Raw genomic sequence first — 18,965 nt, forward strand, 5'->3', positions numbered from 1 at the left:
CCCTTCCCTTCCCACATAGAAATGATAACTCTGTATCACCTTATAGATTTTTTAGGGATAATGACTGTGAATTTGACAGTACGTGAACTGTGCTAATGTTTTGTTCCCAAGGTAATTCACTGAATGGGAATGCCATTGAGATTTTGGAGTTCTGCTTCTTGCCTGTCTGGTAGTGTGTGAAGGTTCTGTTGGATGTTCATGGAAAGAGCAGTATAATTTTCTGTTTAGACAGTAAATGCACATAGCAATGGAGGATTAAGTGAAAACAACAGTTATCATAAGCATAACTGGAGATGTGTGTGTGAGATTTACAAAGAATGATAAACTTGGTTTCAAGTACCATTTAGCTGTAGTGCTAACATGCCTGAAAACTCCAGAGTGAGATGAATTGTGCTTGGCCTTAAATAAGGGGAAAAGAAGCAAAAACGTCTGCTCATTTTTCTGTTGAAGACTAGTAAGATTTTTAGTACATATAAAATGTGTAAAGTAAACGATTAGTGTATATTTGATTGCAGACTACGTAGCTATTTTTGTATAGAGACAGAGAGAGCTCTCCTAAGAAATTGCTCACATTAAATGTTTAAAGTATGGCTGGGTCATACATGATGCCTTGCCTTCTTTATGGTATAGTTCTTTTAACATCAGAAAACTTCACCAAATCATTTTGTATTTTCCATGTGTTACAAGTTGATTTGCTTTTTAAAACTTTAGCAGTTTAAATAAAAAAGAAAAGAATATTGATTTTTTTCATATGCTATTTATCCAAGAAATCGTGATGTTTATAATGCAAATGTGTCAGTCTGTTGTGGCTGCATGCATAAATCAATTCTGTCCATGTGTGCATGTAGACTTGTGAATCTACACTTAGTGTGCTTCTGTGAACAAATTCTGAGTTAGATTTATATAAGCCTAAATGACAGCTGAGAAGCTAAATTAAGGTAGGAGGTTGAGATTTGAACTGTTGTTTGGACATCTGAGTTCTCACCCTTGCTTTGAACAGTTCTTTTGAGAAAAGATACACTAGAATAATTTGAGCACTACTAGGAATAGAGTTGTGATAAAAGGATAATGTTCCTTCACATCAGGAACTTGTATAGTACAATCAAAATTTTGTGTTATAAGCATTACTGTATTTGAGAAGGAATTAATCCCTTCTCCCTCCTTTTTTTTTTTTCCTGTGTGTTTATCTGTTCCCATGCTTTATAAATCTAGAAGTGGTCCTGAAGGAAGTGTTTGCTTTCTGATACGTTTGCACACTAATTGTGATTTGTGTACAATATACTGTGACTCACAGAGGGAGCACTGCTGAAGCAGAGAGGCATCCAGCCACCTTTGGCATTGGGAGAAGAGCACAGGTGTATGTGTGAACAGTTTTAATATTGCCAGCTTTTTCTTTTGAATAATATTGGTTTTGTCTAATTTTGAGATACTGGTTGTGGCTTTTAGGTTTGTTAGAATTATAGTTTGTCAGCAAATGATTCATGTCTCATAGGTTACCAGCCCAAGAAACACCCATGTTTTTAAAACTTTCCAAACCAGCTCCCTATGCAGAGTGAACATTCAGTAAGCTCTAATTTGTTCCTAAAGTATCTCTGATACTTGGTTTCTTTTTCCCACTGTAGGCTTTTTGTGGAGGTGGGACTTTCCTGTCATTAATTAGTATATAGAGAACTAAGCAATGAATTTTCAAATTCAGTATGGAATATCATCTCCACATGACTTTAAAAAGGCCGATCAATATCCTGTCCACCTATTCAGCTTACGTTTCTTTTTGAAAGAGTTTTCTTGTTAATACTGAGATAAACTGGGAGAGTTCTTACTGTGGAAAGGAAAACTGTCTGTAGAAGAATGAAAACCACTCAGCTGTGTAGTCAGTAATGCCGACCCCTAGAAACCTGTAGTGCCTCAGACAATCTTTTGTTCCATGTCTTAATGATCTGAGGTACTGTTGTGGAGTTAGATTTTATCTTCTTAGATTATAGCAAAACAAAAATAGGATCTTTTATATGTTTGTGCAACATGCTGTATTTGTCCACTAGCTTAACTGCACTTTGAACAGTCTATGCCTAATAAGAGGATAACTGGAATTTTTTAAATGCTATAAAATTAAGACAGGGGAATATGCTACAGATGAAGAAGATGATGACATGGGACCGGTCCTTCCGGGAGGTGACATGGCTATTGAAGTGTTTGATCTTCCTGAAAATGATGACATGTTCTCCCCGAGTGACGTGGACACCAGCAAGCTTGCTCACAAGTTCAAAGAGGTAAGTTAGAAAGCAGAAAACATTTCAAAAATATGTTACTGGAGTTAGATTTTTAGTAATCAAATTGCTCAGTGTTCGTCAATTCTCTTGAATACTAGAATTGATTGCTAAGTGTTTGTAGCGTGGATACTTTTAAACAGCTGAAAACATTCTGCTTAAAGCAGTGGAACTCTTCTGAGTTACTTTGACAGCAACTTTCAAGTGACTGTTACACTGATGAAGGATAATTCATAACTTGATTTTTTAGCAAAAAAGTTATTCTGCCTCAGCACTTAGTTTGCATTAATAGTTAATTAATTACTAGCAGGTAGCTTTGCTTTTTTTTTTTCAACCCAGTCAAAAGTGATCATGAAAAGCAAAACAAATGCTAAATTTCAGTGAAAATTGGATTGTTTCCAGTTTCTGTAGCATTACACAGCATTCATCAGTATACTGCATTGATATGTTTTGCTGTGTGTTTAAAATAAACACTGGGGAAGCAAGCCTGTTCTGAGCTGGTGTTTTACAAAACTTCTATTTGGTAAAACAAAAGAGCTATGGAGTTTATTCAGCATCCACTGGTACTAACAAAACTTAGATCAGTGATGCTTATTGCAGTCACTGAGGTTGTATACCATACCAAGGAACAGAGAAACAGTCCTGTATTTTTGATTAGGCTTTTGATGTGATTTATTCCTGAACTTTCCTGAGCTGTCGTACAAGACATGAAACAGGTGGATTTTTCTATGTCCGGAGCAATGGACTTGGACAGTAAAGAACATGTTTGTTTCTAAATGCAAACCAAAGAGCTGAAAGTAGCCAAAACATCGGAGATTTGAGCCTCTGGGCCCAGACAAGTTTTAAAAGAGGGACTCAGTGTCTGTCTTTCTTCACCTGTCTCCTGTTTTTCCCTTTGTTCCACTCAAACCAGGTGTTTTATTTTCCAGATGGGTGCAATGTATATTCTTACCATTCTCCAGAGCAAGCAATATATAAAAAGTTACCAGTCACTAATGAAACTGTCTTTCACTTTTTTGGCGGTACAGTCTTCAGCCTCTGGATGCCTACAATAATAAATACATTATTGTTTCCTGAAAGTTTTTTGGTTTACTTAACTGATGAACTTCTCACTCCATATTTCAAGGTCCTGACTGTTGCATTAATTAGAAAGCTGAGTTCATTTTCTAATACCATGGATCATGCATAATGTTTATATACTTTCTCAATGCGTTGGGAGGGTGCTGCCATTCTGACTGTGCCAGTGCAATAAGCTGTGCCTAGGCAAAGCACAGGTGTAGTATAAATAGGACATGGACCTTTCAATAAATTACCTGTATCACTATGCCTGAATGTAATTTTAATCAACTTGGGCTATTGATGTATTTTAGCATATCCAAACTGATTTTCAGCTAACTGTACATCTGTAAGATTGAATGGCCTTAAAATGTTGATGTAGGGAAGATCAGACTAAGGGTCTCTGGAATCCTCCAGGTTAAAAGCAGATAAGAACCCAACAGGAAAACGTGAAATGCTCCTGTGGAAGAGTGGGCTCTTTTTCAGTAGCCCACGCAGTTATTGCTGTTAGGAGCATGCCACTTTTGTTCCACTGGTTGTATTTAACAGCACACAGCTGTATTTTGTAGAGGTTCTGGTAGGATGAGTGCATGTATTTTTCTTGGTATTTGCCCTGAATTCCTTCAACACTAGAGGACTTGTTCGCTATCACCCTGCACAAGCCCACGCAGTGTTTTCTGGAATTGTATTTAAAGAATAACTGTTCTTTCTTCTTCCTACTGTGGAGATTAATGAAAGTATTAAACAAGTAGGTTGGACCTAATCTTTAAACATAATAGTTTGACCTAATTAGTTGAATTTATTCTTTGCAAAGAAAAATGTGCTCAAATACTTTGAGAGCACTCTTACTTGAAATGCTTTGCTCTTGGAATGGAAGTCAGAATAGAGCTGGGCATTCCTGGGTGAATCACTGAAATTCAGCATATCTTGTTTTCCTGGCTTTAAAACAGAAAAAAAAGAAACCAATTTTCCTTGTCTTCTTTGAGAGAAAGAGCTAGAAGCTTTTTTTTTTAGCTGTGATAATTGAAGAGAGACAAGATCTATAAAGAAAAGGAACATCTTATGTAAGAATTAGAAACTGTATTTCACATCATAACGAAATCTATGAAAAACAAATGATATTATATGTAAAAACATATAATGATATAAAAAAATCATTGATCTTATTGGATTTAATTGGGTAGTTTCTTTCTCACTGCATTTCCAGCAATTTAACATATACTAGCTTTTCATGACATTCCACCTTTTGCAGTCTTAGATGAATCCAAGCTATTTTCTCATAATACATATAAATATTTTAATTGTATTGTTTTGAAGAATATGTGTTTCACAACATCCTTGAAAATGAAACTTGCCAAAAATTATTCAAAATATCTCTTGTTAAAATGAAGCCTTCACAGCTTTATGTTGACTTAGAAAACAGAAATATGAAGTAGTATCTGCCAAGAACTTGTCTAGCATTATATAGGACATGGAATAATATATTTCTTTTTTCCTATTAGAAAATCTGCAGAGTCCAGATTTGCTTGTCAAATCATTTGCTTTGCCCATTGTTCAGTCTAACCCCTGCATGTGTTACTATTTCGCATCTATTCTGCAAGCATAATTAGTTCTGTTAAAATTTAAAAAAAAAAGAAAAAAGGTAAGATGTCCAGCTTACACATTTGTCTGTGTGTTTTGTTAGATGCTCTTGTATTTTTCTTGGTATTTGCCCTGAAATTCCTGTCTGACAGGAAAGTGTCTTTTTTCTTCTGCTTCAGTGGGGTCTGCTGTACCATGCACTGATTTAGTGATCTGACTAAGTGCTCAGTAGTCTTTAAAAAAAAAAAAAATTAATAACAGAGAGTGTAAAAATAACCATTAAAACCATCTGTACCTGAGCAGATTGTCATTTATGCAACAATTTGGGGTTTCTGTGTATGCTATAAGCTGATAAAATGCTGCTTACTGGTTTGTGGGATTTTTAGAAGAAATGGCAATGGATTGCAAGCAGGTAGCCTGAGGTTCTGAGTCTTGGCCTTTTGATTTCATTATTATCTCTACAAAGGGCAAAGTCTAACTCATCTATCCTAGAGTTCACCTCACCCCAAAACAATGAGGGTTTGGTTGTGAGATTCAGTGACCTAAGTGATAACCTAAGCAAAGGTCTGGGCATTTATTAAACATGATAAGGTTTTGAGATTATTCTCTCTTAATTTTTCCTCTTTGTCTTTCACTGCTAAGAGAAACTATTTAGAAAAAGAATAGCTATTGATCTCTCTGAAAGCTGCAGATCAGAGGTTGGCTCTACTGAGCTCAAAAATGCAACCTCTTGCAAATACTAACTAAAATATCTCTTTAAAGTGTCCTGAACTATTTATGATTAAATTCCAAAAAATTGCATGGGGTTTATAACCCATCAGGTAGACCACCAGCACTAGCAGCTTCTTGCGACCAAAGCCAGCTGCAGGACTTCTGTATTCCCTGCTTCAGCTATGTTGGCGCATGTTTGTCCTGCCCTCCAGTAACACTTGGTCAGGGACCCTGTGAGATCTCTGGGTTAGTTGCCTGCCTGGGGCTCTTGGAGTCTGGAGCCATGTGTGCTCCACCAGTGTGCCTGGTGGGCCTCCACATGTCCGAGTTTGTGCAAGCTGCTGCCGTCAGTCAGCGCTTTAGTTGGAAATGAGGTCTTGTATTGGCACTTGCTGAGGACTAGAACGTCCATAATCCTTTCTAGTGCAAAGTCAAAAGGTGAATTTGGGGAAACTGGGGACTGGAAGTGCTTACGGTCTCCTCTGGAGGCAGTAACCAAGACTAGTGGAAACATGGAAGATTCCTAAACTGTTCCTCAGGTGGAACCGATTGCATCACTGCATCCTTTATCCCTCCTGGCATCTGTTTGGTTATGGTCCTCCAGCAGAGACAAGGCTTATTCACTAGACAAGTTAGGGCCAATTTGCAAGCCAAACTGTGTCTGACTGCATTTCCTGTGCTGCCACAAGAAATGGGTTCAAGAGGTCCCATGAAAGTGGGATTTCCAAGGCAACTAAGCCTTTCTCAAGAATGCTTGCACCGATTGGCTCTGAGATAACTCCTGCTATCTTGAAAATTATTCCTCTTCTCCAAAATAACTTGCCTTTTGAATTGTCTGTACGTTTTTTTTACTAGCAGTCTGCCCTTCAAGAATGTAACCATAGCTTCACCTGAGGTGATAATTTCTGATTCAGCACAAGTCCCTCATGCACTCTATTAGCTCAACATAAACCATTCCCAAAGGCTTCCTTCAGTCTTGTAACCACTATGTAGAACATACTTTTCCATAACTATTCCTCGTACTCATAAATAATGAACTAAGGCTGTCTTCCCTGCAGAGTTTGCTCAAGCTGTAATTCAGCTTGCCCAGCACACATGAGTCACTAGTTCAGTGCTTTACATTGTAAGGTTCGGGGCCTGTCAGAGTTTGACCATGCTGACTGCCTTAAGCAGTAAAGCAGCAGGGATGCCAGTGCAGCCTAGTATCAGGTGCGTGTGCATCATCATTTCATTTGGATTGGGATTTTGAAGCTGTTTGATTCGTACTTCAGACTGTTCTTGGAGCAGGTGAATAGTAATTCTTCGGGGTGAAACCAAACTCAAAGGTACTTCAGGATGTTGCCTAATGGATTCGAAAGAGCGAATGCGGATTCACTCTGCCAGATCAGACTGATGTGGACTAGTCCAAAACAAGTCCCTGAAAGCATGCAGGTGGGAGCCGGGTCCTCAGCACCTACCCTTACCCTGCACTGATCCGCTGTTATTGTGGCACAGTGCCTGGTGATGTAAACTCAACCTTTAACACAATGCCTGGGCTGTTAATCTCCTTGCAGTCGTTTTCTGTGCTCGTATGCTGCTTCCTGTTTTTTACGGTTTCCCAGTGTTACTGCTCTCACTTGAGATTAGCTAGCTTGAGCAGAATAATTCAGGTTAATGATGGAGAAGGATAGCATCAGTTTACCTTTTTTTCTTTCATGTAGTAAACATGTAGAATCTTCCCCTAAAGGGAAGATTCCTGACTCCCTGAGTTGTTAAATCACTTATTTCTGTATTTGCTCTTTTGTAACATGCCTGCTTTAATCAGTGTCGTGGGACTCGCTGACAGCACTGGGACATATTTCACATTCACATCAGAGGAGAGCAAAGCAAAGCCCAGCAGGATAGCATCTTTTTTCTTTCTTTCTTTCTTTTTTTTTTCTTTTAAGCAGAAGACATTTGGTTTTGCTAAACAGATTGGATGTTCTGATTTGAAATTATGAGTGGTTAGATGGCATCCTATCTTTAATTAGATTGCAAGGCTGAGTCATTTTGCAAGCTAGACGTTTTAATTTACAATCTACTGCACTGCAGCACTCTTCAAGGCCTTCTGCTGTGTAATAAGGTATTCAACTTGCAGCACAGGCTTTAAAAATATTGGAGTACTCTGTGACTTCACTTGTTTATTTTATATTTTCAATTTTAGTTGCAAATCAAACATGCAGTTACAGAAGCTGAAATTCAGAAGCTGAAGACGAAGGTAAGAATCAATATGCAGATAATACACGCTGATTTTTTTTTGCTCATGCAAAATCAGATCTGAAGACATGTATCTTTATGTGGGTGGAGAAATCAACGTCCTTATTAAAGGCTGATCAAGAAACACGGTGGCTCAGCTAAATCTTGTCTTAGTGTATGTTCTCTGTTCAAAGTTTCAAGTAAAATCTAAGTGCTGCTATTAAGAGAAACTGCCAACTTATGCAGCTTCAATTAAACATACATTTTAAGAGGTATCATAATGACTAAATGGCAGATTCCCAGTTTTACAATTCTAGTACATTTTCTCAGGTTTTTAAATTGCATTTGGATTGAATATTCAAGACTTAGTTACTAGGTTTATTGTTTATTAGTGATAATAAGATGTCCTGTTTATGTTAATTTCTTTTCTTTATGTTTAGAAAAAATTAATTTATTTAAACATGTTTAATAGAAAATACTTTTTATATACAGAAGAAAAAGAACACTTTCTTACTGTTGCATTTCTCTTTAAAAGATGCTCTAGAAAGGAAAATGTTTACCAGCTTAATGGGAAACATCTCGCAATTGGTTGCTAGTTATTAGATTGAATTTGCAATTGCAGTAAAAAGAAATTGTATTTTTTGTACTAGGATAAGCTTTATGGGAAATCAACTGACAATTCTGTTGTTGAGTAATAAGAGGTTTTATAATGACATTCTTCATTTTGAGATTGAGCACATTATAAAGAAAATCAAAGGAAGACAAAGAAAAAATTGTACTTCAGACAAATATTTTTGATGATTATTTCTTTCTAGCAACCATTTGCACTTACCACATATTTTGTGTTGTGTTTATCAAATTTGCATAAAGTACTGTTAAAATCAAGTTCTGAATGCAGTTATTTTCTGTCTTGACAATTTCTGTTATACTATTTCAGTTCAAAAAGTCAGAAATCTTTTCTGCTTTCCAATTCCAATGCAGCAGTCGGAGCTGCATGGTCAATCCCTTGGGATTGTGCCAAGCCCTGTTGACTTCATAGCATAGGTGTAAGCATTCATCTGTGCAGATCCATTTGCAAGATTAGGGTTAATGTATCTTCTTGTGTTGTACTTCGTTACATGGTCTTTTGAATAGCACCGAAGAAATTATGGCTACTTCGGTTATATTGCTACTAAAACTGCAAACAGCCTATTCTTGTTTTGCGTGCATCATCCATGGTGCTAGCATAGCTGCCTAGAGCAAATAAAATAATCTTGATAAGCAAACAGGTTTGTGTAAAATGTGCTTTCCTTCCATAAATTCTAGCAGCTAAAATATCCTACCTTGAATGTTACCTTCATTCCGTGCCAAACATTGAAACTTGCAAATAGCAAGAAATCTATTATTAAATAGAAATCTAAAAATAACCAAATCTAACAACAACAAAAATAACAGGGGAGCTAAGTGTTGTTATAAATTAAGCAGTGAAATTCATCTGCTTTGAGGTCACTTGGAAAAACTGGGCTTTACTGCTGCCAAACTGGGCATAGAAACAGCAGTGATCAGAAAGCTAAGCAGCACTGATGTTTGGCAGAATTAGCACCTTTAGGGGCAGAAATCTACAACAGCAAGGACATATTTTTGCTTTTAGTATTAGCCCCTTACAACTCAGTAAGCAATTTTAAAGAAAGCAAGAATAGTATAACAGATTCTCTTTGTTCTTGTAATAATTCTGGCATAGTTACAGTGTCATATGTAAAACTCTATTCTTGCTTAAATGAGAAATAATCCTAGGTTATGACCTGATGTTAAATGTTCTATTCTACACCCAGCTTCTTTTCTTTCTAGGTTTTCTAGATTAAGCAAGATTATGACATTAAAAAAAGCATGAAAAATTATAAGAATTCAATACAGTTACTAATTTGAAGGAAAAACGGTTGAATTAGTCACAATTGGCATTTTTCCTGTTTGTATTCTCATTGTTCTTAAATCGAATATAGAATCTGGAAAGCAGATTCCTCTCAAAGAAGGAATTTCTCATCTTATGGAAGTGTATGAAAGCTCTCTAACGCCTGAGCCAGGTATACAGAGCAAAGTGTGTAACCAATGCTGGTGGATTAACCCTGCAGTTTACAGAAACACTCCGCTATTGACATTTTTAAATGTGTTCATAAGCTCGGAGAAACAATGGGAATGCATTGTAGTAAAAAACAAAGGTTCTGCTTCATTTTATGTAGAAAAATAATGTATGTATCAGCAAATGTATTTGTCCTGGGATGCTCTTTTCTCTGCTGGCTCACTACTTCTGTAGTTACTCCGTGATTTTTGCTATTCACGTTGGCTGAACTCAAACTGAGCTATTAGGCTGCACTTTGCACCCCCCTACTGACTGGCCTCTCCACTGTTCTGTTCAGCTACAGGCTGCTGAGAATGAGAAAGTGAGGTGGGAACTAGAGAAGACCCAACTGCAGCAGAACATTGAGGAGAATAAGGAGAGGATGATGAAATTAGAGAGTTACTGGATTGAGGCCCAGACCCTGTGTCATACAGTGAACGAGCACCTCAAGGAGACACAAAGCCAGTATCAAGCTCTGGAGAAGAAATATAACAAGGCAAAGAAGTTAATCAAGGATTTTCAGCAAAAGTAAGCAGCTACACCGTGTTTAGGAAATGAATAAGTGGCCAGATAGGAAACACGTGTAAGATAAATTTTGAAATATGAAACCCTCTATTAAACAACTGTGAGTTAAACAATATTAATCATTTTTTTTTATCATGAAAACCACAAGTTCTTTGTTGAAGAAAAAATGGTAGTATTATTTAAGTAATAGTTTAGTAATGCTAAACTATTTATTATAACTAAACAAAGATTTAATCTGCCTTATTCTGCATTGAAATGCTTCAGGATTACTAGATAACTAAATGAGGTTGCACACAACCACGAGTAATCCTAGTAAAACATTTGATTTGAAATGTTTGCGGCAATTTATAGTGACGTCAGTTGAATTCCCTCCTGCTGTATACTAATGTAACATCCAAAAGAAAATTGTTTTGTTTTCTTTCATATTCTATTTTTCTTCTTCTTGTAGATGCCAGGAATGTTTGAGCTGTTGAGCTAAGTGATGATTACCTGGCCCTCTGTGTTTCATATGGTCCCTCCTCCTGATAGCTAGCAAGAATAGCACTCTCCATAGCTACCTTTCTCAAAACTTTCTTCTTCTGCAGCATTTTTTTAATTAATTAATGCTGACATGTAGTCAGTTAAAAAAGAATACTCAAAAATGTGCACCAATGTTAAGCAAGAGCTGGGAGCGCCAAAGGGAATGTTGTTTCCCATTAAAAAGCATTTTAGAAAGTCAGTATGTTGTTACCTAGCTTGGAATTTCATGACTGCTCCGTAGCTAATTGGCATCTTGTTCGCTTTCTATAATAAATATATTAGATTTTCAAAGTGAAAAAAATAGGGAAAATAGCTAGAGTGAGTTTGCATGGCTTTTCTGTTCCTATACTACTTTGTAGTAGTAAAAGATTTAGTCTATTGTTTTAAAAATATCTCAGACTCCTAAAAAACATCTAACAGATTTCCTGAAAACCTATTAGAAAATTAAATTTGCACCTGGAAATTCGTGGATTTCCTATAAGCAAAAGAGATCAGTCATATTCTCATAAAACAGACTCTTTCCTATTTCCTGCAGCAGAACTCAGATTTTTACTTAGTCTCATTTTTGTGTTTTCAGCTAGCATGTTCATATAGACTGATAGGTAATTATGTAGTTTCATACTCATTTGTAGGCTAGGAACAAAACATTTGTTATGGACAGAATTTCCAGATGCATAGCCTAACATACAGTATACCACAATGTTTTCTGTTCGAATCTGATTGTTTTGATGACAGCAAATGCACTTCTTTTTTTTTTTTCCCTAAGAGAACTTGACTTCCTCAAACGCCAGGAGGCTGAACGAAAGAAAATAGAAGATTTGGAGAAAGCACATCTTGCAGAGGTTCAAGGCTTACAGTCTCGTGTGAGTAGTATTTACTCTTATCTTTGGTGAATGAGATAATTCTGTCTGATAATCTGGGGGAAAAAGCAACCAACATAGATGTGTATGTGTGCTAAAGGTAAAAATGGGTATTATTTATTTCAGATACGAGACTTGGAAGCAGAAGTTTTCAGGCTACTGAAGCAAAATGGGAGCCAGGTTAACAATAACAATAACATATTTGAAAGGCAGACATCTTTTGGAGAAGTTTCTAGAGGAGATCCAGTGGAAAATCTAGATACTAAGCAAGTGTCCTGTCTGGATGGCTTAAGTCAAGGTTTGTGTGAACCAACCCTGTAACTCCTGTTAATGTGTGGCTAAAAAATATCGTTGTTATTTAGGATCTAAAGGAAACAGTAACAACAGGGATGTTGTTATTTTCCCAAAGTTCACAAATAATAATTATAAACATAAAGACCCAGGAAAACTATACATTGTAAGTTCTTTAAGAAATAGAAGTGACTAGTCTGTGCTAACAAAGCAAAGATGGTTACTGATTACTTAAAGCTTAAATGAATTTTCAGTGACAGTCCACCAGCATTCAGGATTAATTCCATGCTTCTGTTATTCTAATAAGGTAGAAGAAAATTGTGCTTTCTTGTGTTCTTAACTTTGTTCTTAATTATCCAAGAACCAAAGATTGAACAAGAACAAAGTTACCAGAATGAGAAAAAACAGTTGAATCTTGAATTTTGAATGGAGCACTGCATGTTTCTGATCCTACCTTGGTACTGACATCAAAAGCAATCATGTAGGTGGAGCTCATGATTTCTCAGGAGGGAGCCCTTTGTGAACAGAATGCAAATTCTTTACTAGTACATTCATTAAAATAATAGTCTTCTATAGCACATACTGATTTAAAACATAAGGGCCTGTAAGACTTGGTTCTACATTACCAAAGAGCCAAAACAATTCATGATAACACTAAGATGCTGTCAACAGGGTAACTGTAAGCTTTACTTGTTTTGCATAGAAAGGTAACTGCCATTTTTTTTAAAGACCGTGTTAGTGAAAATATACAGATAATATCCATTCCTTTAGTTAGTGTTTTCAGTAACTGTGAGCAGTTCCTCACCCTTGAAGTATATGCAAAATTGAATCCAAGTTTAGATGCACAGCCTTGGGATGAAAATTGTTTGGTGCAGGAACAATACTTACTGTATATTTATTGACAGTCTGTGAAATCAGCACCAGGGTTCATTCTAGCAATATATTCATTTTAAATAAACTATAATATTATTTATTCCACTGGTGAAGAAAAATGTATTGCATTTCCAATTAAATTGATTTCTAGCAATCACGAGATGTTTTATTAGGGTTACTATTCTAGCAGTTATTGCATGTATGGATACAAACTGAATATTGCTCTGCAAACAAATCAATATAAGTCATATCTTAACATATGTGCATAAAAAGGGTTTGTCCTTCTGAAACAGTATATGTGTGATAGACAGAACTTGTGGAACTCGTTTCCACAGATCTCCACATACCTGTTTCTTTTTAGCAAGTGTTTATTACTCTGAGATCTCAGGAAAGCGCACAGGTTGACAGGGAAGTCCATAATTCTGCACTGAAACTCAGTAAATGTTACAGTAGATTGCATAAGGGAAGTAAAGTGTGCTTTACCTACCTGCCTTGGAGAAATCAGGTTTACATATTTTAGCAGTGTCAGCACACGTCCATGGCTCAGGAGCTGAAATCCATTCACGAATATCATCTGAAATACATACTTTCTATTATTCAGTGAAACGCTCTGTTTAAACAAGACTGCAAAGTGAGATTCTGATATTACCTTTTTTTTAAATATATATAGAACTTGAAATTTCTACCTTTAAAAAAAATCTTAGAACATCTTTTAAAGCACTAAAACTCTGTCAGTACTTCCAACCCAGATTTTTCAATTGATGTATTTGCATGTATGTCTTCCCTAACAATCAGTTTATATAAAAACACGTATTTCAGATATCCTGATAATTAAAATGATACTGAGGATGGGTTTTTGCTTCAGTGTGAACTGAGATCTTGATTATATTTATGTGTGGTATTTATGTTTGGACCAAGCGATGGGTGTAACTGGTCTGTCATGAGAACAGGAGCATGGCAGCCCCTGCCTGCAGGTGGCCTGGCCGCTGCAACATCCGTCAGACAGCACGGCTCCTCTGGCTGCAACATAACCTCATCGTGGCAGGCTTCCAGGATCGCCAGTGGAAGCTACAAAGAGAAAATCTAAACCATTACAGCCCAGAGTCTTTCCTTTATTTTGCCTTGGAACACCAGAAGACTGAGGGTTGTGTTTCTTTTACAAATACTTGATTAGGTCTGAGAGTGCAGAAAAACAGATGAAGTGTAACATTCAGTTGTAGTGGTCATGAGCTATATCTGCAGTAGAGAAACAAACTGTGGATATCCTGGAAGGACACTGTGGTTTGAAATCAGTTGACAGTTCAGCATTGATGCCAGCTTTGCCAATACTTGCTTATCTCTGTGCAGATGCCCCTTCAAGGCACTCTGCTGGCTGTGCTGAGTGTCTTGGGATGCCCAGGGGTACATCAGTTCACAGAAGGAGATTTCTAAATCCATCAGTGTGTATAATGGAAATTCAGTGGGTGGACAGGCAAGCTGTTTCCCACTGCACAGTGGTATTGAAATAATGTAAAGGGAAGGCCCTTGGAGTGAAATGGTTCAAGGCCTGCCGAAAGAGTCTAATTAGAGTGTCTCCATGAGCAATGTTGAACCTGTTATAACTTTCCTGTAAGATATTTATCCAGCTCGACAGTAGACTGGAAGATTCCTAGGAAACTGCTCTCGCTGATTCTTTCGAGCAGTTTCTTTGCAACATGTTGGAGCAAGGCTAGGTCAAGAGGTGGCACTGAGAGCTAGCAGCCCAGCTCTAGAGAGAGCAGCCCAGATCCCGATGGCATTTTGCTTGAATAAAGCCAGTGTGACCACTTACATGAATCAACATTCACAGTACTATGTCAATTATTTGCCTTAGCTGAGCAACAAAAGGAAGAGTTGTATGGGAGTGTGTACCTGAAGGAATAAATATAAGCAGTTCAAATTGTGACAATATGCAAATAATGGAAGAAATGGGCTGCAAAGCAAGAGCTCTTCGTTTTGATGGTGGTAGGAAGTCACTGAGATGTTTGCACCCCTGGTTGAATCAGGTCTTCTGAGAGTGAGGGTCAGGATGCTGTGGAAAGCAAGGGGAAGATTTCTGCTTTCCTAAAGTTGGTGGATTCAGTGAGGCTAAGATGTCTCTGTTTCTTTGTTTTAAGCAAAAATGTCAGTCAGGTTATCTTCTGATTAATTAGTGTATTAGGAATAGAGTACTTAGACAAGGAAGTTAGCCGAACGGATGAATTGATTTGTACTATGAGGATTGCCAAACAAAAAAGAAAGTTGAAACCATAAAAAAATCTATTCCTTGTCTGGCTTAAAATGTGAAAACACCTTTCATAAATATGTTTTGGCTTACTGCAGCTCTATAAAATGTTAAATTTGCTGAAATACTCAAGTATCATTTCAGTAGATGATTGATAGCTAAGAAAGCAGCTATTAGTCAACTTGATGTGTAGAGGCAAGTCACTGATTAAGTGTTTAGTCTGCTTTGCTTACAAGGCATTCTTGAACGGGATGGCTGTGAAACTAGGAGATAAATTTGCTTCATAGTTCCATTGTTTTATATGAAATATTTCTGTAATTTTCGTGCATCACGTAACAATGTTGGAGCAGTAGATGAAAGGTAAAGATGTAAAACTGCCTTCTCTTCAGAACAGAAGAAACAGATTTGCCTGTTTATTCTAGCAGAAAGCTATGCAAATGAAGACAACAGCAAATAGGTGTGAGAGCGACAGCGTCCAACTTTTTCCTGATTATATATGAATTATAGTCTTTTTTTCATTTTGATCTTTTAAAGCATATATGGTAGGGTTCAGCGTCTCCTAGACAAACTCCACTCATTCAGAAAGTACAGGATCTTTGTAAGGGTTAAGCAGTGTTATTGTACAGTACATCTCTCAGCCTTCACACAAGTCTTTGATGACTGTCTTGTTATTTTTTGTTGGGATAATTATTGCTTGTTGCAAATCTCTCAGAGGGTTTCTGAGCTATTAGATCAGTGTATTAACAGATCTAACAGCCCGTGTCCTGCTCCACACAGTACAGTTGTTTTTCTAGTTAATCAAATAGAACAGTGTTCCTTCTCTCTCGTACACATACAACACTTGGCCTTTCCATTCCTGTTCTGAATAGCTACAGTTCAGAATGTTTTCATGGAGCTTCTGGGTGGAATAATTTCATTTCATTTTGAATGTCCTTATAAACTCTGTTGAACACCACTGGCAGTTGGTTGCAGTGAAAATTTATTTCAGCCCACTCAGGGTCTTTCTGCAAAGCTGTAAAACAAGCTCACTAATGGTTTTGCCAAAACACTTTGCTTGCTGCTCAATTGCTGAAACCAGTCAGCTGCAATATTAGAGATCGTGATGTATGATACTGTCAGTGGTGTTTTACTTAAGTTTATCTAAATTTACTTGCATTTTAGGAGTTTGAAGGAATTCTGAATACAGTAAAGAGGAATCTATAAGTACTGCTGCCCACTACTGTGGACAGTGCAGTGAGGGAGGGAACAACAAATGAGATTGCCAGTTACTAATAAAAAAAGTGGTCTTACTTGCAGAAGAATTGGAGCAAACAATTGGGGCACGTTATTTGTATTGTCAATTTTAAACAACAGATGACCTCAGCATCCAGAATATGGTGAGATTCCTCTCTGCTGTCCCCTCGTAGTATGGAGCATGTGGCAGAGCCAACAAGCAGTTTCACTGTAGGTACAAAGGAATGTTTCATAATCCTGTGAGAGGCTGCCTGTAAATCAATCCAATTGCAAATCGTTATCTGATTATCTAGATACTGTCTCTATCACTCTTTCTTTGCTACTGACTACAGACATTGCTTGTTTATAATTTGCACATACTGTACAAGGTTATTTTGGGGGACACCTGGAGAGAGAGCAGGGTAGGTTCTTTAAATTTGTAAGCCATTCCAGTTATGATGAAATGTAGAGCAGGCTGAGGATAGCTCTGGCTATTTCTTTTTTAATTTGATGAGCAGCCTGCAGAACTGATGAAGTTATAAGGGAAACAGTGGGGCAGATGTTGAAGAAAGCAGCCATACAGTATATCCTCTTCAGGTGGCCGAAAAGGGCAGGATTGGAAATAAATGAAATGGCCCACTGTGTCTAAATTGAGATATTCATCCAGATGCTGGAAAACGTCTGCTGGAAAGTAAGGAGATGAGGATTCATACTGTGATGGAGGAGCGCTCTGTAGACCAAACACATGTTAGTAGGTCTGAGGGAGTCCGAGTGGACTTGGCTTCTGGGATAGGACAGCAGTGTTCAACAGTTTTATTCTGGTGTGATCCCATGTCACAATGGCAATCGTTTGCTGAATTTAAAAATCTTTGCAGTTGCTTCTCCTCAATGCGTTTACTGGATATGGATCTGTTAGTGGTTTAGACATGTAACCACTTTTTTGCACATGCTCTTTATTAATTCTGAATACAGAATTACAGGTGTGAGTAAACCATGCAAAGTTTGTGTGCTCTCAGTTGCAGGTCATATCTTAGGATAAGGTATTTAATTCCTATATATATATGTATATATATATTACAGTTAACTTTAAATCATGTTTTCATACAGATTTCAATGAAGCAGTGCCAGAAACAGAGAGACTGGACTCAAAAGCTCTGAAAACCCGAGCTCAGCTTTCAGTGAAGAACAAGCGGCAGAGGCCAACTAGGACAAGGCTCTATGACAGCATCAGTTCAACTGATGGAGAGGACAGCCTTGAACGAAAGGTGAGAAGGACTCTGCCCTCTCTCAGGCTTCCTATGGAATGCTAGGTTGCCCCTCTTTTTATTCTCTGTCTTTGTCCTTGCATTGTAGAACAGGCAGTATGTATTCCTCTGTGGCCAGTATGCTGTGACTGTACTTGAGAGAAGTTTGTCTCCTTTGATTGAACACACCTGGGTTTTTTGTTGGTTTTAGTTGGCTTTTTTTTTTTACATTTTCTTTTAACAGGAATGCTGGGCTTTCTGAAATAAGTGTGCTTTATGATGTAGAGTGGGTCCTTAAATATGTGCAGGAGGTGAAAAGAACTTGAATTCTACTTTTCTTTATTTCTTAATTGTTAACACAATTGATATGATATTTACTCATTGTTTTATCTGATTCTGACTTCTGCTTGAAAGCAAATATCAATAAATACTATGTGGCATCAAAAGGTTATTACATGAATTGCTAATGTGTTTCTTACAAATAAAAGAGTGAATAATGAATAAAAGAATTGCATGTTCATAGTAAACCTTGCTCATATCAGTTATAAATGGTATAACCTGCTCTATAATCTCTTATGCCAACAGCCATCAAACAGTTACAGTAGTCCCATGCACATTTCAAAATCACCACTGCCCTTATGCATGAGAGCATCCTCACCAGCATCAGATTCTGGTGCTTCCTCCCTCTCCCCAGTGGCTAGCAGTGCAGCAATCTCCCTTGACAACCTAACTGAAAACCAAGAAGAAGGACAGCATCACAAAGGAGGTGTCCTTTCCCTGTGTGCTCGGGGAGACACTCCACTTTCTTCTCCTTCAAAATCTGGGCACAGCTCTGAAGCATCTCCTTTGCATCACCCAGCTGGCAGGAATGTTTTGCAAGATCAAGGTACTACTATTTTTTACAATAAATTGGTGCATCCTTTTTCTTAGTTACATCTACTCTATGAACTTTTGTGTAGTTAAACGATAGCAACTACTTGAAGGTCATCTTCTCATAACTTCTTTTGTCTACCTGGACATCAGAAAATTACAGCTGACCTTGTATGATGGTATAAGAAAAGGATGAAGTTAGAATGAGATCAGGAGGTGCTTTCTTTCTTTTTATTTCTTTCTTAGAGCTCATGGAAAAAGATAGGGGGAAGATGCCTTTAAGAAAATCTTCTCATATTTTTTTCAAAATACCATATTATTGGACCTCAGTCCATTTTTGTGTTACAAAGATGATTAATAAATGCATTGTACTTATGATGTGATTTTGGCACTACTAAATGCTTTTTT

At 37.3% G+C, this 18,965-nt stretch overlaps 1 protein-coding gene across 1 annotated transcript; it reads left to right on the plus strand.

Moving 5' to 3' along the window:
* The first annotated feature begins 2,088 nt into the window (after positions 1 to 2,088).
* On the plus strand, positions 2,089 to 18,925 carry LOC100541050 (neurabin-1). The gene is made up of 7 exons (XM_019616358.2): positions 2,089 to 2,267; positions 7,795 to 7,848; positions 10,220 to 10,449; positions 11,732 to 11,828; positions 11,952 to 12,123; positions 17,551 to 17,708; positions 18,273 to 18,925. The coding sequence occupies exons 1-7, from the start codon at positions 2,148 to 2,150 to the stop codon at positions 18,615 to 18,617; spliced, it is 1,176 nt and encodes a 391-aa protein (XP_019471903.1). The 5' UTR covers positions 2,089 to 2,147; the 3' UTR covers positions 18,618 to 18,925.
* Positions 18,926 to 18,965: the final 40 nt, after the last annotated feature.

Source organism: Meleagris gallopavo, chromosome 6 (genome assembly GCF_000146605.3).
Source record: "Meleagris gallopavo isolate NT-WF06-2002-E0010 breed Aviagen turkey brand Nicholas breeding stock chromosome 6, Turkey_5.1, whole genome shotgun sequence".
NCBI classification, from domain to species: domain Eukaryota; kingdom Metazoa; phylum Chordata; class Aves; order Galliformes; family Phasianidae; genus Meleagris; species Meleagris gallopavo.